This window comes from Aedes albopictus, chromosome 1 (genome assembly GCF_035046485.1).
Source record: "Aedes albopictus strain Foshan chromosome 1, AalbF5, whole genome shotgun sequence".
NCBI lineage: Eukaryota > Metazoa > Arthropoda > Insecta > Diptera > Culicidae > Aedes > Aedes albopictus.
The window spans coordinates 241,527,484-241,549,180 of NC_085136.1; the positions used below are offsets into that span (position 1 = coordinate 241,527,484).

At 41.1% G+C, this 21,697-nt stretch overlaps 1 protein-coding gene across 1 annotated transcript; it reads right to left on the reverse strand.

Annotated features, from left to right (window-relative positions):
* Positions 1-2,520: 2,520 nt before the first annotated feature.
* LOC109425283 (uncharacterized) lies at positions 2,521-13,424 on the reverse strand. Its single transcript, XM_029860663.2, has 2 exons — positions 12,104-13,424; positions 2,521-3,606 (listed from the first exon to the last, which is right to left on the reverse strand). The coding sequence occupies exons 1-2, from the start codon at positions 13,335-13,337 to the stop codon at positions 3,188-3,190; spliced, it is 1,653 nt and encodes a 550-aa protein (XP_029716523.2). The 5' UTR covers positions 13,338-13,424; the 3' UTR covers positions 2,521-3,187.
* Positions 13,425-21,697: the final 8,273 nt, after the last annotated feature.

The following is a 21,697-nucleotide window of genomic DNA, read 5'->3' on the forward strand; positions in this document are numbered from 1 at the left end:
GAACACGCAGTGCGACTGGCGAAACACTCGTGTCGGTGTTATAACTCGAGCCTCAGTTTCGGCTCCGTGTTTCAGTTTTGGTTAGGCACGGAGGCCGAGTGTTTCCGATTGTATGAAACACCAAAGCAGTGAGCTCGGCCACAGTGTCTGGTAGCTTGGCTGCATCAGAGCCACTGAGTCAGAAGGGACGAGAAAGACACAAAAGGAGCCGCCAAGTACTTCACTCTCGTCGTCGACCAGCAGCATTTGCAACTGGTGCTGGAGAATGAACGGCACCGAGCGCTTGAACTCGCACGAGTGTTTTGCATAATCGGAAACACTCGGGCTCCGTGTTACCCGAAGCGACAAACACCGTGCCCAGTGCCTGAGCACCGCCACCGACACCGGTGTTGAGCCAGACACGGTGCGTGTTCGTTCTGAAACACGTAGAGCTAGGTGGTGGCTTGGCACCCACGGTGGTGTGTTTGAGCATCGACTCCTCGTGCAGTGCGGTGTTTGGACATGTCTGGTTCACTCCAATACGTCCTTTTCAAATGTTAGTCTAGATAAATATTAGATTATGCAAAGTTGCTTCTTAAACAATTTTTTGAACTTCCATAAAGTTTCATTGGTTGATGAGAGGCTGCTGAACCTATATATGGCCATGTTGGCACGAAACACGATGAAAAGTATTCACTCAATGTAGATATGAAAAAAGTTTTTGTTAGAAAAACTTTTTTCCCTTAAATATGTCACAGCAACATTGTTTGGAGAAAATGTAGGTAATTGAAATACCTTTCTCCAGAAAAAAATCATCGATTTAAAAACATAGGGTTTTTTGTAATATCGATTTCAATTTTTAAAACCTTTTTTTTTTCAGTGTAGGAATTAATTTTGTATTTTTTAGATATTTTTCTAAAAAACTTCATAAAATTTCACGATAGTCCGCCATACAACACTTTTTTGTAGGTCTTGTCATTTTTGAGTTACATCGATTTGAAAAAAATCTATGAAAAAATAGGCCCTTTTCAAATGTTACTCTTGAAAAATTTCGAAAAACAAAAAATGGTTTTTGCCCACAAAGTTTCGTTCGATTCTGAGAGGGTGCTGCCAACCGTTGATCGAGTTGGCGCGAAATTCGCCTATTTTATTGTTATATGGGACAGATTTTTGACCCATATTCTGTTCTATAAGTGTGATACAGATTTTTCAAAAAATCATCTGGCATCCCTGTTCGGAAGCGATCTATGAAAAAAAAAATCGTTAAGAGATCTCTAAAGTAACTCCTGGAGAAATCTCTGAAGGAACTCCTAGACCATGGTTTCCCAAACTGTGGGTCGCAACCCCCCAGGGGGTCGCCAGCCTTCATCCAGGGGGTCGCGAGGGACAGAAATTCTTTTTACTGTAACAGATAAAAATGAGGGAATTTCTATGGGGGGGTCGCAAAAACTACGTCTGCTGGCAAAAAGGGGTCGTGCGACCTGAAAGTTTGGGAACCTATGATCCAGACGATTCTTAAGGGATTCCAATAAGAGGTCCTTCAGAGATGAGTCTAGGAATTAATTCAGGGATTCTTTCTACGGAACTTCCAAAGGATTTTCTTCAGGAATTAGTCTAGGACATAGGTTCCCAAACTTTCAGGTCGCGCGACCCTCTTTTGCCAGCAGACGTAATTTTTGCGACCCCCCATAGAAATTCCCTCATTTTTATCTGTTACAGTAAAAAGAATTTCTGTCCCTCGCGACCCCCTGGATGAAGGCTGGCGACCCCCCTAAGGGGTCGCGACCCGCAGTTTGGGAAACCATGATCTGGATGAATCACTGATAGATTTCGAGGAGGCATCCCTGAATTCTCCTGCAAGAATATTTGATGGAACTCCTGTCTGATTTCCTGGGAGATCTACTGAAAAAAAAACATGATGAAACTCCTAGAGACATCCCTAAATCATACTGGATGAATCTTTAAAGAAGCTTCTGAGGAAATCTCTAAAGGAACTTCTAGACAAATCCTAAGCGGCGTATGGCGCGCCGCTGATACCTTGTTCGGCGTGAGCCAAAAAGTGTCGGCGGCGATGCACAGGTCTACAACAGCCAGCGTCTGTTGCCCATATGAGGGACGGTTGATCAACGTCCGAGGGCCAGATAAGGGCCCTAAGGTCAACTGTGCGCCATCATGGTCCTGCGGAAAGTTAGGTTTTTGGCATGAAAAATACAAACCAGATTCAATTGGCAGCGACTCACACGACTTAGGATTGGAAACTCACTGATCCTACATACATCATTGGGAGCACCCGCATACTCGCCGATGTACTGAAATAACGCAGGGTCGGATCAACGGTGCAAACGTTGAGAGGAAATCATATCATCTATCAGAGCTGTGGCAACACTCGCGACCTGTAATCAGCTTTCATCGTGTTGGGCGATATGCTCCTCATCACGTCTGTTTGGAAAAAGGCAAGACATGTGACAGCGCCAATCCAGGTAAATACCTACCCCTCCAGATCAGATATGTAACAACTTTTTTTTTACATTGCCAGAATAGGGGTTGTGTGCTAGTAGTGGACCCTGCGCCTATAGTGGACCCCCTTCAGAAAAACTCAAATATAAATGCCCAAATCAACTGTTTCCAGGCAACTTCCACCGGAGGAACATCAATTACATTGCAACACAGCAGTTCCTAGCAAACAAATAACCCGGTGGCCGCAAAAATCGGTTATTTTAACTATTTAATGAATGTAAACACTCAAAAGGGTCCACTATACGCACATTCAGGGAGGGTCCACTATAGGCACCGTCGGCGGCATGACAGCTAACATGGAAATCAAATGGGGGGTCCACTATAGGCGCCAAGATATTTGTAAATAATCCTATAATGGACCCCGGTGGTGTCCATTATAGGCAACATCGATGCGTATTTTCAAATGCATATTTCACTGGAATAATTTATTAATGTTATATGTTTGACGCTCTTAACATAAAGAGGGGACGTGAAACTTGTTAAAAAAATTGACTTTGGAACAATCCATTGCCTTAACATAGCTAAAAAGCCGCAGAAGTAAATTTCGATGGCTTAGGGGGTCCACTACTAGTACCCAAACCCTAAGTCAGTAGAAAAATAGGAAAGACGATTTCGTTTATTTTACAATCAGTATAAACAATGTGCTAACAACTACGATAATAACCATACCCGACGACCCAACAACATCCGCTCACAGCCGGTGACTCACGTGATGTTCGTAGCGTACAACACGTTCGCCGTCCATCGGCTCCACCCCGTCACCGTCCACGTGAGCCTTGATCGAAACGGTTCGTTTCACCGTCTGCCGTTCAAGTCCCTTCGAGCTTCCGTCGACGTCTTCTTCGTCCTGCAGCCGCAACTTTGCCGATTTGTCCGACGTCGTTGTTTTCGGTCGTACCTTACGCAACTTGGGCGATATCGGCTTCTTCTCGGGTGTTTCCTTCTGGACCACCTTCTTGCGCCGGGGAGATTTCTTCAGTGGTGGTGCCGTGGTAGTTGGTGGATGAACTTGCGATGAAACTTGGCGGGATTCTGAAAGGTACATGCATTCCTCGTGTTTAACGCCGTCCTTGTCGGTGCACGTGTAGCAGGTTAGTTCGTTTTTGTTGCCTTTGAAAGTGTGGTAGAGGAGAGGAGGTGTTTTATTGTTTGGGAATGTAGGATTTAAATGTGTTGGCGGAGAGTAAAGAATACGTTTTTACATATGAAAATGGATCATTAATTCGCGACGTAATCTGTGGACTTTCGGTGTCGATATGACCCCTATACAGAGCAATTTTAGAGGAGGAGAACGCAGCGAGGGCGGAAACACTGCAGCAAAGAATTCGACAGAGCTTGGAACGTTGCGCCAGGTGTTGCAGAAATGCCGCGAATACAACGTGCCCACACATCACTTGTTCATCGATTCCAAATCGGCGTATGATACAATCGATCGAGAACAGCTATGGCAGATTACGCCCGAATACGGATTCCGGGATAAACTGACACGGTTGATCAAGGCGACGATGGCTCGAGTGATGTGCGTAGTTCGAGTATCAAGGACACTCTCGAGTCCCTTCGGATCTCGCAGAGGATTACGGCAAGGTGATGGTCTTTCGTGCTTGCTGTTCAACATTGCCTTAGGGGGTGTAATTAGGAGAGCGGGGATAAACACGAGTGGGACGAAGTCCGTTCAGCTGCTTGGTTTCGCCGATGATATTGATATTATTGCTCGTAAATTTGAGACGATGGCGGAAACGTACATCCGACTAAACAGTGAAGCCAAGCGAATCGGATTAGTCATTAATGTGTCGAAGACAAAGTACATGATGGCAAAGGGCTCCAGGGAGGAATCACCGCGAATTTCTATCGACGGTGATGGAATCGAGGCGGTTGAAGAATTCGTGGGCTCACTGGTGACCGACGACAGGACCGGACCGATGGCAGGAAATCGAGCATACTTTGGACTCCACAGAACTCTACGATCGAACAAAGTTCGCCGTCACATGAAGTTAACTATATATAAAACACTGCACAATGGTCGGAAAAAGATAAAGTTCGGCCAAAACTCTTTTTATGTGTTTAATCGAAGTTATAGGTTGCCTAGATACGTTATATAGTATTTTTAGTGTTTAAAAAGGGGTATTCAAAAATTACGTAATTTCAATAATTTCAAAAACGGTGAAAATCAGTAAACCCCATATTTTTTGCGTTTTTTGTTAGAAAATCAATTCGTATTTAAATAAATGATCATTTTTTGATCAAACCCAATCAAGTTTGTTCAAAACGTGTGAAAAATGTGGAATGATAAATTTTATATCAGTAAAAAATGGAAAAATAACGTAAAATATATGAAAAAACATGTCTTTTTTAAATAGCTCTAATTTGAAAAACTGCAAATTTCTGCAAAATATTTAAACGTTTTTAGGCAGCTCTAAGCATGATGTTTAAGATGTACTATTCGAAATTGCGGCGACACGTGACGACACGAACCGTTTTTTAACTTAAAAATTACTAAATTTTCTAAGGTACAATATACGAAAATTTGAAAAGTTTTGTGACATATTAATTTTGCACCATACGTACATTCAAACAGTCCAATAACAAGCTTTCATATGCTGGATAACTTAAAACATATATTCAATTCTCAAAATATTATTATTTTACTTTTTTCGAATAATTCATTTTTCAATTTTATGACTTAGGCCACTTTGGCAGTGAAAATGTCATTGAAATACAAAAGCTAGTGTACTTTTAATTAAGAATCATAAAAGTACAAAACATTAACTTTGTTATAAGGTGAAATAAAGTTTAAAAATACAAATTTCGTTTTTTGAGAGTTTTGGCCGCCCCTTTGTATGGAGCCCGACCAATGTGCACTGATTAGACCTCTATGGGCACGAAGCATGGACTCTACGTGCAGAGGACCAACGCGCCCTTGGAGTTTTCGAACGGAAGGTGTAGCGTACCATCTACGGCGGAGTGCAGATGGAAGACGGGTGTTGGAGAAGGCGAATGAACCACGAGCTGCATCAGCTGCTGAGAGAACCAACCAAGGGCGTAGCCAGGGGGCGGAGCAGGGGGAGTCCCCCCCCTGACCGAGCAACTATATTCTACCTTGAGGTTGAAGGATTCGTCATTGATATCACCGTCATCATTGAAATTTCTAAAGCAGTTTTCTCGTTCAAAACACAAATGTTCGTTATGAAAATGTATTCACTGGAATCCAGATGGAGAATGGAATACAGTGAATACATTTTCATTGTAAACATTGATGCCTTGAAAGAGAAAACTGCTTTCCAAATTTCAATGATGACGGTGATATCAATGACGAATCCTTTAACCTTAACCGAAAAACTTAGAAGATCAGAGCTGTTTTTGACTAGTAAAAATAAAATTCTCCTGCATCCTCGTATTTTTTTTATGTATGCAGGAATTCCTTCGGAAATTCCTTGGGCAGTTCTTTGGAAAATCTTGGACGAATATCTTCGGAGATTCCTGGAGGAATTCTTTCAGAAATCCATAGAGAAAATCGTGAGGAAATCCTTAGGTAAATTCCTTACGAAATCCCTGGACAAAATAATTCCAAACTTCCAGCTTTTGGAAATTCCTGGAGGAATTCCTTCGGAAATTGCTGGACGAATGTCATTGAAAATCCCTGGAGGAATTCCTTCGGAAAGTCCTGGAGGAATTCCTTCGGAAAGTGGAGGATTTTTTCGGAAATACTTTTTGGATTTTTTTTTGGGAATTCTTGCAGGAATTCCTTCGGAAATTCCTGGAGGAATTCTTTCAGAAATTTCGGGAGGAATTCCTTCGGAAATTTCTGGACGAATTTCATTGGAAATTCCAGGAGGAATTCCTTCGGAAATTCCTGCAATAATTTCTTCGGCAATTACTGGAGGAATTCCTTCGGAAATCGCTGGATCAATTCTTTTGGAAATTCCTGGAGGAATTCCTTCAGAAATTCTTTTTCGATTTTTTTTTTGAAATTCCTGGAGGAATACCGTCGGAAATTCCTAGCAGAATTCCTTAGGAAAATCCTGAAGGAATTCTTTCGGAAATTCCGGGAGGAATCCCTTCGGAAATTCCGGGGGAAATTCCTTCGGAAATTCCATTAGGGATTCCTTCACAAAAACTCTGGAGGAATTCTTTCAGAACTTTCGGGAGGAATTCCTTCGGAAATTGCTGGACAAATTCCTTTGGAGATTCCCGGAGAAATTCATTCGGAAATTCCAGGAGAAATTCCTTTAGGAATTCCTGGAGGAATTCTGTTCGCTCCCAACGCGAAGTAGCTTTTAGATTTTGACCATATCCCTTTTCCCATACAACTAACCTCGAGTCGCCGCGAGTAATTTACGGCTCCAAACCCACTAACAGTCACCATATCACCCTCACACACACCACGTCGTTTGTTTGCCCATTCCATCGACCGACCGACGACGTGATCAAGCATGTGCGAGGATCGACCGTCACGCCTGAACGACATGTCTTATGTGCCAGCAACTGACGACGCCCGAATCATCGTACATAGCCTATGTACGGAATATTCCACCACCACAGCGCAGCGCATGCAAGGAAATTTCCTTCCCCCATACAGTTTCTACCCATCCTTTGAAGAGTGCGCGCGCAAACAAGAAAAGAGTTTCGATTCAACCACAGACCTGTACACACCGAAGAGAAATATATCTAGTTTTAGTAGTTAAGTGTACAACCGCCTTTTCCTCCCCAGTGGAAGCCACAGCCTTTCGGAAGGCTAGAGTTCCCCTCCTTCCCATCGAGCTACCGGTCCTGTGCTGTTCCTCCGACGGAACAAATTCTTTCGGAAATTCCTAAAGGAATTCCATCGGAAATTGCTGAACAATTTCCATTGGAAATTCCTGGAGGAATTCCTTCCAAAATTCTTGGAGGAATCCCTTTGCAAAATCCTGGAAGAATTCCTTCGGAAATTTCTGGAGAAATTCCATCAGAAATTCCTGAAGGACTTCGTTCGGAAATTACTGGAGGAATTCCATCGAAAATTTCTTGGCGAGGTCCTTCAAATAATCTTGGATGAATACTTTCGGAAATTTCTGGAGGAATTCTTTCAGAAATTCCGGGAGGAATTCCTTCGGAAATTGCTGCACAAATTCCTTTGGAGATTCCTGAAGGAATTCATTCGGAAATTCTAGAAGAAATTTCTTTAGGAATTCTTTCGGAAATTCCGGGAGGAATTGCTTAGGAAATTCCTGAAGCGATTCCTTCAAAAAATCCTGGAGGAATTCCTTAAAAAATTCCAGAAGGAATTCCTTCCAAAATTCCTTCGGAAATTTCTGAAGGAATTCGTTCGGAAATTTCTGGAGGAATTCCTTCGGAAGTTCCTTGGGGAGTTCCCTCGAATAATCTTGGATGGATACCTCCGCAAATTTCTGGAGGAATTCTTTCAGAAATTTATAGAGAAATTCCTGAGAAAATCCTTGGATGAATTCCTTAGGACATTCCTGGAAAAAAAAATCATTCTAAACTTCTTAGAGGACTGCTTTTAATGATTTCTGGAGGAATTCCTTCGGAAATTACTGGACGAATTCCTTTGGAAATTCCAGGAGGAATTCCTTCGGAAATTGCTGGAATAATTTCTTCGGAAATTACTGGGAGAATTCCTTCGAAAATTCCTGGAGGTATTCTTTCGGAAATTCCTGGAGGAATTCCTTCAGAAATTTCTTTCTTTTTGGATTTTATTTTTGGAAATTCCAAGAGGAATTCCCTCGAAAATTCATGGAGGAATTCCTTTACAAATTCCAGGTGAAATCCCTTCAAAAATTCCTGGAGATATTCTTTCGGAAATTCCGGGAGGAATTCCTTCGGAAATTGCTGGACGAATTCGTTTGAAGATTCATGGAGGAATTCTTTTGGAAATTCGTGCAGGAATTCTTTCGGAAATTCTTAGGGGAATTTCTTCGGAAATTCCTGGAGAAATCCCTCCGGAATCTCTTGGATGCATTCCTTCTGAAATTCGTGGAGCAATTATTTCGGGAATTCTTGGAGGAATTCCTTCGGAAATTATTGGAGGAATTTCTTTAAAAATTCCCGGAGGAATTCCATTGGAAATTCCTTCGGAAATTCCTGGAGAAACTCTTTTGGAAATTGCTGAAGGATTTTTTTTTTTTGGAAATTCCAGGAAGAATTCCTTCAGAAATTCCGGGAAAAATTCTGTCGGGAATTCCTGGAGAAATTCCTTTGGAAATTTCCAAAGGAATTTCTCCATGAATTTCCGATGTAATTCCACCAGGAATTTTACGAAGGAATTCTTTCAGGATTTTACGAATGATGTATTTCCGAGAGAATTCCTCCAGGAATTTCCGTGGCAGTTCCTCCAGGAATTTCGGAGGGAAATCCTCCAGGAACTTCCAGAGAAGTTCCTCCAGGAAATTTCGGAAAAATTCCTCCACAAATTTCTGGAGGAATTACTCTAGGAATTTCCGGAGGAATTCCTCCAGGAATTTCCAAAGGAATTCTTCCAGGAATTTACAAGAGAATTCCTCTTGGAATTTTTAAAGGATTTCCTCCTGGAATTTCCGAAGAAATTCCTTCATGAATGTCCGAAGAAATCAATCCATGAACTTTCGAAGGAATTCCTCCATTCCGAACAAATTCCTCCAGGAATTTTGCCAAGGAATTTCTGAAGGATTTTCCGAAGGAATTCCTCCAGAAATTTTCCGACGGAATTCCTCTACGAATTTCCGAAGAAATTCCTGGAGGAATTTCCGGAGGAATTCCTCCAAGAATTTCCGAAGAAATTCTTCTAGGAATTTTCAAAGGAATTCCTCTTGGAATTTTTAAAGGATGTCCTCCTGGAATTTCTGAAGGAATTCCTCCATGAATGTCCGAAGGAATTCCTCCATGAATTTCCGAATGAATTCCTCCAGGAATTTTGCGAAGGAATTTCTAAATAATTTTCCGAAGGAGTTCCTCCATGAATTTCCGAAGGAATTGCTCCAGAAATTTTCCGAAAGAATTCATTCACGAATTTCTGAAGAAATTCCTCCATGAATTTTCAAAGAAACTCCGCCAGGAATTTCCTGAGAAATACCTCCATGAATTTCCGGATGTATTCAGAAATTTCCGGAGGAATTTCCGAAGGAGATCCTCCAGGAATTTTCAAAGAAATTCCTTCTGCAATTTCCGAAAGAATTCCTCCTGGAATTCCTTCACGAATTTCCGAAGGAGTTCCTCTATAAATTTCAGAAGGAATTCCTCCAGGACTTTTGCGAAGGAATTGCTCAAGGATTTTCTGAAGGAATTCCTCCATGAATTTCCGAAGGAATTCCTCCAGAAATTTCAGGAAGGAATTTCTCCAGGTATTTCCGAAGGAATTACTCCAGGAATTTCCGAAAAAAAATCCTCCAGGAATTCCCGAAGGAAATCTTCCACGAATTCTCGAAGGAATTCTTCCAAGAATTTCCGAGGAAATTCCTCCAGGATTTTCCCGAAGAATTCGTCCGTGAGTTTCCGGAGGAGTTTGTCCAGGAATTTCCGTAGGAATTCCTCCAGGAATTTTCAAAGGAATTTCTCCTGGAATTTTCAAAGGATTTTCTCCTGAATTTCCGAAGGAATTCCTCTACAAATTTCCAAAGAAATTTCTTATGGATTTGCCTTGAAATACCTTCAAAAATTTCCGAATGAATTCCTCCAAAAATTTTTGACGGTTGTCCTCAAAAAAATTCCTTAGGATTTTCTCACATAATCCCCAAACGTGTTTCTGAAGGAATGTTTGAAGAAGTTTCTCAAGTTTTCGTAGGAGTTCCGCAATACATTTTTGAAGGGATTTCTTGAGGAATTTCCGAAGAAACTTCTCAAGGATCTTTCGCTGGAATTCCTTGAGGAATTTCGTAAAGATTTATAAAAAAACGAAAAAAATCCTCAACGAACTTATCAAACAATTTCTCACGAAATTTCCGGAAGTATTCCATAAGACATTTCAGACATATGTCAAAAAAATTCCAAACGAACTCCTTTAACAATTTCCGAATTTTCCTTATCAAGGCATTTTTAAAGGAATTCTTCAAAGAATTTCCGAATGAGTTCCTCTAGGAAATAAAAAAAATCACAAAAAGCATTTCTTCAGGAATTTCCGAAATATTTTTTCAAGGAAGTTTTGAAAGATTTTAAAAGAAATTCCTTATGGAATTTCAAAAGGAATATCTCATGAGACTTTTAGTGGAATTTTTTCAATATTTTCAAAAGAATTGCTTCAGGAGATTGGGAAAGAATTCTCACAGAAATTTCCGGATGAATTCCTCCAAGAATTCCTCAAGGAATTTTCGGAAGAATTCTTCACGAAAACTCCGAAGGAGTTCCTCAAGGAATATTCTAAATCTATTTCAAAGAAATTCCTCAAGGAAGAATCTTTTAAAGGAAATCGTAGAAGAACTCTCGAAGGAATATCTTATGGAATTTCTCAAGGAGCTTTAAAAATGAAGGAATTGGTCAAGGACTTTCTGAAGAATTTGTCAAGGAATTTCCGGTGGAATTCCTCAAGGAATTTCGAAATAAATTCCTGAAATTATTTTTAAAATTTATTCCTTTAAAAATTTCCAAATGCATTCCTCTAGCAACTTACAAAGATATTCCTCCAGGAATTTCCAAAGGAATTCCTTTAGAAATTTTCAAAGATTTTTTTCCGGTAATTCCGAAGGAATTCATTAAATGATTTTTCGAAGAAATTTCTCCAAAAATTTCTTAGGATATTCCTCAAGGAAAGGAATCTTAGTTTGATTGGAATTTTTGAAAGAATTCCCGGAGAAATTGTTAAAGTATTTTCTGGAGCTTCTCAAACGGATTTATGGTGGAATTAAGAATGATATTTGTAAAGAATTACTGGGGAAATTCGTAATAAAACTTTTGGAGGAATTATTGAAGAAATTTCTGAAGGTATTCCTGAAGGTATTCCCAACGAAATTAATACTGCAAGTTTTCCGAAGGTAATTTCTGCTGGAATATCTACAATAAAATAACCTGAAAAAATATTAAAGAAATTTCTGGAGAAACTGCTGGATAAATTCAAATTTATGATGGCATTTGTTAAGAAATTCCTGAAGCAATATCTTAAGGAATTCCTCAGGATTATAATCATATATGATTATTCCATTGAACCATTCCTGTTAATCACCCATATTACATACTTCACTTATATATTTTTTTTAATTATGAAGTATTTGAACTCCTTGTTACTGCATAGTGGTTTTCAGTGTAAGGGTGCTCGCATCCCCCCCCCCCTGGCCGAAAAGCTGGCTACGCCCTTGGACCTGACAGTTCGGGGAAATTGGAGGAGCAGCCAAGAACAAAGTTGACGAACCGATTGGTTCAGCGAGAAATGCACAAAGATGTTGACGGAGAAACCGCAAATTAGGCTTCGATGCTGCAGTATGGATCCCGACAGAACATGGAATGGTACAAACAGCAGCAGACTTGCCTCTTTAAAGCTAAATAAGCAGTTAAAGCTTTCCTGGCAACATAAAAGTCTGATACATAATGCAACGATTGACGCTGTAGAAGGCATCGAAGTTCAACTTTTGCGAATTCTGGAAACTTGAGAAACTGCAACTCGTACAACACGTTCAGACGGCAGATAGCCCCATACCACATTTCTTACCTTTCTTGCAGTTGGACCAATCGCGTGACTTGAAATCAGCCAGAACCTTAGCCACTTGATCTTTGTCCTGGTAGCTCAGTACGTACACATCTTCGCTGTCGGCTGGCTCCTGTTGCTGTATCTTCTGGCTCCGCCCGGATGCTCCACCGGAGGTCGACGTTGGGAAGAAATGCGTATAGAAGTCGTAGTACGTGGGATGGACTATTCCTGGAGCAGGTGCGACAGGCTGTGGCTTCTGTTTGTTGGAACGCATGTCCACAGGTTGGTAGCGATACCCTCCCCCATTGTTCGCTCCTTGACCCGGCTTCACGTGCACTACCGACTTCTTCGTCGGTATGACTTTCCGATTTTGAGGCAGATTCGATATGTTCTCCACTCGAGTTCGTTGCTTAACTGGAGCAGCGGGCTTTGTCGTTGTCTCGATTTGATCCTCTTCGTCACCATCTTCAGATTCTTCATCAGCTTCTCGAGCATTGTCGTCATAGTCATCTCCATTGTCCGGTTCCTGGTCATGATCCTTGCTGTTGTAGTTCTTCTGCTTTACGTAGGCAAACTTTTTGTGATGTGGAACCGTGGCGTATGCGCAGGATTCAGAGGTAGTGTCCGTGCCAGGATCCCGACACACGTGACATAACATGCCATCCTGTTCGTAAGCCTTGCAGTTTTTCGGGTCCTTTGCTAACTGACGGCTTTGTGCTTCGGATTCTTGCTTGATCCTTTCGTAGTCATCTGATGGAGAATAATCAAAGCGATAAGAGTAGTTGGCTCCATCTCCTTTCACGTCGTCCTTCTCTCGCTGCTCGTCTCGATCCTTGAAGTGACGAGTAACGAAACGTTCGTAGCGATCGACGTAATCATCAGGTCCTCCGCTTGAGCCACTATCCTTCTCAACTTCGTCATCTTCGCCGGAGTTTTCTTCACTGGATGAAGCTGCCCTCCGCTTACTACGGGCCACTTCCACTTCACTGGGATCAACGTAGGACGGTAGTTTTGCAAAGTGAGGCGTGGCCGCAATCAAATCCAACGCACCGAGATTTAAATCCGTCGGAAAGTACGATTCATGGTCGTTGAATGCTTTTTCGTACGCTGAACTGCTGAAAAACTCCGTATCTTCGTCGCCAAAGTCGAACAACCGAAAGTCTGAGACGTCACTAGCCCGAGTCACTGACACTAACGCCCCCACTACCGCGATCGTCAGCACGTGGACGGCGGAGTTCTGATTCTTGCCTGCCATATCTTCGTGTTCTACGATATGTCCCTACTTGGTTTGTGTTTTCTTGTCGCCGTGAATCACTGATCACTGCTGTACTGCCATGATTGAATTTTTAAACCGAACTAGACCTCCATTGCCCGACAAGAGGTACTTTTATATGAAGGAAATTTGCAAATCAAAGTCCCTCTTCAGCAGCCGTGGCCGTACCAGCGACACCGTGGATGAATTCAAGTATTGAATCATAACAACAATACTCCGCAGATCGGAAGGGTAGGCAGCAACAGTAGGCCGATGGACCCTCTACTCCCAAGTGCCCAATATGCTGCGCATTAGACCGGTTCAAAATCAAAGTATTTGAACAATCCAGCAACAGACGATGATGAATGATCACTGTAGGTATTATGGATGATATCGAGATATAGAGGTAGCATTTTGAAATTGGTGCGATGGAATTAATCATCAATCATAATCGTACTACATATTAGAGTATTTATCGTCAATTCTTGAACATTGAAGTCTGTCGTTTTTGTTTTCGTTTGATTTTTTGTGCGATTATGCTAAACAGATGAAAAAAATCCACTGAACACCTTAAATCAGACATTCCGTTTAGGTTGTTAGGTTATCATTTTATTTATTTTCCTTAAACTGCAGTTTGACGTCTTCTGTTTTCAAAAGAAAATGAAACATTCAGACCGATAGTTTATAGAACCTATGACAAGACCCATGAAGTATATCAAGTGGTTTCAGAGGGGTTCAGGTGGCGTTTCAAGGCGGTTCATGGGTTTTCAGATAATTGTAGTAGGTTTAAACGGGGCACCAACTTGGGGCCCAGAGTGTTTTAGTGGGTTTCAAGGGCGTTCCAGATGGTTTCGCATATGTTTCAGAGGATTCAAGAGAGGTTTCTACACTCAAATTATTTGACTGATAGATTATATGTGCGCTAACCACATAGATTGCCGGCGAGAGAGAGAATCGCCTGTTTATGTGCAAGTAATAAAATCTATAAGTAAGATAAATGATATTTATTATCACTGAAATACATTTCAAGTGTAGCAGCATAAAACACAATCTTGCGCACATAAAATTTAAAAGATAGAATGACCACAAGAAAACACAATGGCGCGTGAATGTTTTGCTCGAAAACGTGTTGTTAATTAAATAATCGGAAAATTGGAAGTTTTCAGAGGTAATTATAACATATTGCGTTCATTAAATTGTTAAGTGATTAAAACAGTGGCTCGAACAGTGGGTAATTTATTTTTCAGATTTGGAATCCATCGCTTCAGAACCACAAGGAAAGAAGAACTGAGGATTCTCGAACATCCATCTGAAGTTGAAACTGGAACGGATTGAATGACCGGATTACAGTCTGTAAGTTCATTCCTGGTGATCACCAACGCAAGTTCCGTCATGCCAACACAACCATCCGGCCACACCGAGACGGCCCCATAGTGGATCACGAGGCGATTATCCCAACCGCTGAAGGAACTGGCGGAGCGCACGACGAGGCACTTTATGCTCTTCCCCAATAATAGCTTTAGCATTGTTTAACAAATAAAACCAGCGCGATCACTGATTATTCAACTTTGGCATTTATTTCTATTTTAAAATCAATCCCACGTGTAAATAGCTGTATTATTCTTTCCAATGTAAACTATGCGGTGAACGATTAAAAACCAAAAGTGACGCACTTAAATTCTATCATGATTGAATCGACAAAAATTTGATAGCGCTGCACACATTTTTCAAGTGCAAAAGCAATTGGTCACAATCTAAGTGCAGAACTTTTAAATTTAATGTGTTATTTATTCTGAGTGTAGGAGTGTCATTGCCGGGCATTTCAGGGGAGTTTAAGGAACGTTACAAGGAGTACCAAGAGTTTTAAGATATTTCAGGAGTACATATTTCGGATGGGTTACGAGGGAGTTGACAGTGTTGCAGGAAAAGGTTTGGTTTTTAGTGGACTTAGAAGGCTATTAAGCCAGAGAGCTTTCACGAGGTCCCGAAAGGGGTTTCAAATGAGATCACTAAGGTAATTTCCAAGGAGTTTCAGGGGGTTTTTAGATAATTTTGCAGGCGTTTCAGGGGCATCCAAGGGAATTTCAGATGTCTTCAGAGTAGGTTTAAGAGGCCATAGGCAATCACAGTAGGCGTGATAATGCTGATTGTGAAAAGAGTTTAGTTGTCAAACGAGTGTCATAGTTTAGTGATTGAAATCAGTAGCCACAGAAGCGGTTCAACAGGTTGTGGGCCCAGTAATATCAACAACTACGAAACTATAAGATTTCTGATGGAAGATGGCCAACTTAGAATCATCATCGATACTGTTACGGCAAAGCAAGCATGGATGCTGCTTAAAGAAGGACTCTGATGAGAAAGTTTCGTTATCTAAACTGGAACTGGTGGCAGGTGGTGATATGCGACAGAATCAGATGAGAGCATGAAGGCGGTATACAGAAATTCATCTTAACAAGCTTACCTAAGTGAAAGTATTGTGCCTTCGATTCAAGGATTGACGTTTTGCCTTTCTCGTACACTAAGTGTACTGGAAAGGCTATATGTTCACTCCAAAAACGACTTATTGATAGAAGGTCCGGAGCTCAACTTAGCTCGACGAATTGCTGTGATGTCTGTTTGTGTGTATGTGTGTATGTGTACAAATAAACTCACATCACTTTTTGGCAGTAAACCTCAACCGATTTTAATGACCGACGGTTCATTCGACGCGGAATCTGGTCCCATTGTTTCCTATTCAAAATGGTTCGGATCGGTCTAGCCGTTCCGGAGTTATGGCCATTTACGTGTTCCGGACCAGTTCTCTTGGAAGGGGCCATACATAAAAATGTAACAAACACATACATGCGACACATCAAACTGCGGCATTTTGGATAACCTGATGGACAGTTAGCAAGAAAACAGTCTCAGACACAGACCATATCTGAACCGGTAGTGTTCCGGGTGTCCCGCCAAAAGTGGCCAAATATAAAAGTGAACCAAACCCATGGCTTTTTTGATAACCTAATAAACTGCTTGCTAAAGTATAATAGGCTCAGTCTATTTAAGGTGAATATATAACGAAGCCACACTTCGAATTTTCAAAAGCACAAATCTGAAGAACCGAGAATTGGTTTGCACTGAAAAGTTGATCGATTGGTCACCATTGGCGGAGCCAGCATTTTCTTTTTTCTTGCTCACTCTCCTAAACATGCACAAGAGGGAGAGCGATGGAAGAGGAGGCAGCGTGCCCCCTCTTTCATCCCGCTCTTTCTCTCGCATGTTTAGGGGAGTGAGTAAGAAAAAAGAAAAAGCTGGCTCCGCGAATGTTGGTCACCGCTAGCGGATCACCAATCGATCAACTTTTCAGCACCTTAAGAGACTATCGGTAGTGTTCCGCAACCGGTTCCGGATCGGAATTGACACCAAACCCATGCATGCGATGTTTCAAATCACGGCTTTTTAGGTAACATGATGAACAGTTGCAAAAAATAGACGAAAGCCATATCAGTGTGTTACGGAACCGATTCCGGGTGTCCCGCTAGAAATGGCCAAATGTAAAAGAAAAGACCATATTTGGGAGAACCGGTAGTGTTAAATAGCCTCAGATCACATTAGTTTTCGGCTTTTCAGGTAACCCGATGAACAGTTGACAAAAACATAGTCTAAGATCATACTTGAGACAACCGGAATCGGTTCCAGGTGTCCCGCTGGAAGTGGTCAAACGTAAAATTTAACAAAACCCATGCAAGCTGCACATCAAATAGCGGAATTATAAAAGTGAACAAAATAAATGTCAAAGCGATAAATCAAATTGTGGCTTTTTTGATAGCATGTAAACGTTGGGTATGATTATAAGTGAATAAATGGTCAAAGTCTTCATATATGCAACAGAACAAAATCGTGACCAAAGCGATCTCTTCAAATCACGCTATTTCAGATTCCTGCGGTGTAAATGTATAGTAGGATGGATCAACGTTTTATGGAAAAAATATGATTTATTCACATTAATACCTTATACAGTTTTTCAATCTTCAATTTCCTTATACTTCTAAAGTTACTACTCACAATTTGGGTACGGCTGGTTGAGCCCTCACTTTTCTCATTGCGATTGAAATTTGAATGGAAAATTTACATTTTCTGCATTTTTCTCGTAGGAAGGTCAAATTTTACATGAATCGTGTTACCAATGATAACAAAATATAGCCAAAAGTGTGCTGAAATAAACATTGGCGAAGATCACAAAGTGATCGGTGATTGTGAATAAAGCTAACCTTTTTCATGCATTAGCTGACGCTCACCCCGCTGTCGTAGTGGATGGAATGGGGTCATAATAATGACCCCAATACATGACTAGGGTTAAGGTGGTCAAGCAATCAACTGAGAGGTCTGATATTTTTCTGCTCTGTTTTCCTGTTGAACATAACATCGAAATATGTATCATCAATAAGTTTCGAAAATCGATGATGGCTTTTTTTTAAATTGTAGCTTTTCTATATAAAGTGTTCTCAGGATTTATTTGGCTAAAGTCGAACATTTTGGCCAACGTTGACGGAAAGATCATGAGTACATATTTGACGACGAGAAAGGCACTATCACCACTAGGTGGATTAATCTGGGTTTTTTCGATGACCTTTGAAAAAAAAACAAAGAATTCGAACGATTACAACAAGGATGAAGTTGTAGATTAGAAATCCTTAGTCACCAATTTAAACCATAGGCTTAAGGCAGTTCCAATTCGGCTGTATGGGCCCTAGAGACGAACCAGCCAAGGGCTGAAAATCTCTATAATAAAGCTAAATCCATCAATCGGCTGTATGGGGTCCGAAAACTTCGAAACCCAACGTCCATGAACCAGTCTAAAAATCATGCTCTCCCAGATGAAATTGAATTTGAGTTTGGGCATTGACACGGCTATGTCTACACACAACCAGTCAGCGTGATCGGTGTGATCTGTTTGGTCAATGATGCGTAAAACAGTGCGAGAATTACTACTGACTGGGCACCAACCAGTTGATAGTCGCGCGACCACGTTGACTAGGCTAGGCTGTATGGTAATATGGAAATCAGTTTTGTTTTCCATATCCATTTCTTCTATTAGATTAGTTACGTTCGAATATAAGTGTCTCGCTTTTTCATTTATTGTTGCAGATCAATTGCATATTGCACTCCAGGGCAGTCAGCGAGATCGATTTGCGTATTATACCTTAGGTGTTACGGTGATGTGTTTTGGTTTTGTTTTCTCGCTTCATTTGAAGCGTTTTAGCGGCTACTGTTGCAGTCAATGACCTCGTGGATCGGGATTAGGTCATAATTGCGAATAGTAGGGTATGTTCTGTTGGAAATAATAGAAATCACTTTCGCTGGGATTATTCTATCAAAACATAACATGGCATATCATATATGTATCAAATGTAAAATAACAGCCTAATTTGATAAGAAGGAAAAATCTCAAACAAAGTAAGGTAGGGGGATTAGGGGCATAATGGGCAATGACTATGTTAGGCCTGTATGACAGACAAAAACTTAACATATTATCAGTTGGCTTACAACTTTAACTTGTTTCCTACGTATTTCAATCATTTACAGCAGGTAGAATGTCTTTGTTGTGAAGAAATAATGAATTGTAATCCGTGTGTTTTTTGGGACTGGCAGGAAAGGTACGGGGCGAAATGGACACCCATCGGGGCATAATGGACACCGCTGCATATTTTATGCTGTATTTTATTATAATATCGACCTGTTAAGTAATTTGCCTACGGAGATCTATACCACAGATATAATACTCCATGTTAGACGAGTTTACATAACATCAAAGTTAATTAAATAAATTTTAGGCTAAAATAATCGGACTGATTTTTTTTCCAAACTCTCTAAAACGCCGGCAACGGCGGCTGGGGGGCGTTTATAGGGACGAGCAAGGGTTGATTGCAGGGGTTTAAAAGAGGTTTTAGCGGGGTACCAGGAGATAGCAGGAGTGTTAAAGGAGGTTTTAGGGTTTAGGGATTTTAGGAGGTCTCAGAAGTGCTTCAGGTGGCCTAGGAGAGTTTTAACGGGTCTCAGGGCCGTTTCTGGGGCATTCCATGGGGAACCAGGGTGCACCAGAAGGTCTTAGGGGCATTTAAAGAGGGACTCAAGGGGTTTGAAGGGGTCTCATGGGGGTTTCGAAGAATCTAGGGGGTTTCTGGGGGTACCTTGAGGTAAAGGTCATTTTAGGAGTTTCTAGTGGCTTTCAAGGGGTCTCAGGGGCGTTTTAGGAGGTCTTAGCGGGTTTTCAGAAGATGCAAAGGGGTTTCAGGGGAGTACCTGGAGGTCGCGCTGAGATTTTTGATATTTGGAGCAGATCTAAGGGGCGTTTCCTAGGTCATTTCAGGAAATATCAGAGAATTTTCGGCGGGGTTCAGAGGATTTCGGAAGCATTTCATGAAGTTTCAGAGGTTTTGCTGTGGGTTTCAAAGGCATTACGCAGGCGCTATCGCGGGATTCGGAGTGTCTCAGGTGCGTTACATGAGACCGACGGGGTTTTCAGGGGATTTCGGATTATTTTTTGCGAGTTTTGGAGGCATTATGGAGGTGTTTTCGATACGGGTCTCAGGTGCGTTACATGGGCCTCATGGGCGTATTAGGTGCTTCTGATAGGTCTCTGATGCGTGGAGTCTGAGGGGATTTTATGAGATTTCTGATTTTTTTTATCTGTATTAACGAGATTTTTAGCCCTAGGCTAGTTCATCTCGGGACCCCCGCTTTACTTCCCTTCCGAATAAAGAACTCACATTTTGCGAGTTTGTCGGGAGTGGGATTCGATCCCAGGTCCTCGGCGTGATAGTCAAGTGTTCTAACCATCACACCAGGTCCGCTCCCGGATTTCTGATTATTTTTGAAGAGTTTTAGAGTCATTACGTAGGCGTTTTCGTTGCTTCCGGACGGTCTCAGGTCCTTGGGGGTTTCTGGCGGATTTGAGAGGCGTTTCATAAAATTTCAGAGGATTTTCAGAGACCTTTTAACGAAAACCCTTAAAACACCCCTTCAACTTACGTAATCTCATTGAAACGCCCTTAAAATTCTCTTAATTCCTTTTCAAATGCCCCTGAAACCCCAAAATGTTCCTGAAACTCCCCTGATATGACCCTATCTGAAATGTTTCGAAACGCCCATGAAACCTCCGTAATCCCATTGAAACACCCTTGAAATCATCATAATCGATTTGAATAAACTCTTAAACCCCTTTGAACGCCTCTGAAACTCTCTGAAATGTTCTTTATACTATTGAAATGCCCATAAACGCCCTTAAAATGCTTCTGAAATCGCCTAAAACAACCCAATGAAACACTCCCGAAAACCCTTTGAACTTCCTGGAAATCCCCTGGGCCCCATCTCAAATTTCCAGGAGCGAGATCTGTTCTGGTGAATTACATTCGCTCATTAAAGTCCTGATTTAAGTTATGCATAAATAACCTCTTTTTTATACCCGATTTAATTTATGCACCCCCAGCCAATACAGAGCACGCTTAAACTGCTTCACTCATCGCATGAGTAACTGTTACTCACTGTGGAGCATCGCTGCAAATCCGGGAGAATGTGTGAAAATTATGTGTACGTCATACTCACGCTGTGAGCTGATGGCCAGTTACACATTTTTGAGCTCCTGGGCTTGTGTTGACAATCGCTCCAAAAAGCGAGCGTTTGTCAATTTTTTCAACAAAAAAATAAAAAAAAGTTGTTTTCTTCGTGATGATTCCAAGGATGATCCCAAAAAGTAAGTAATTAATTAAAAATGAATTGAAATAAGTTGCTAAATTGAGTTTTTATTTGATTTAGGTGGAAAACTGTATCGCTGGAACTCGCATGCAATGGATAATCCGGTTGATATTGCGACAACTGAATTTATATCAAGTATTTAATATATATTTTATTTATAGTATTAAACCTAGTATTAAACTTTTAATTAAATGAAACTACTGTTTTTTATTCAAAAAACTTGAAAAATAATAAATTTCATCAAAATGAGTAACTATCACACATTTTCAGAGCAAGCGAAGCATTCGCATTTATGTGTAACAGTTACTCATTCTTCCGGAATGGTGACGAAACGCTTCAATGTGTGAAGCTTACTCATGCTGCTTTGGCTCTCAAGCACTTGCTCAAAAATGAGTAAGGCCCCCCTTGCTCACTTTAGGAGTGCCATGGGATGAATATAAATTTGAGTAGATCTTGCTCATTATTGAGTGGACCGACTTCTGCGTGAGATACATTTCTAAGGCTAGTTTCCACTTTGTACGTACTGAACAAAAAGATAGAATAAGTAATGGTCAAGTATGTAATGATTCTACTTCAAAATTACTTGAGCAGTTCTCAGGCGGCAAGCAAATGTAAATGTCACTTTTTGC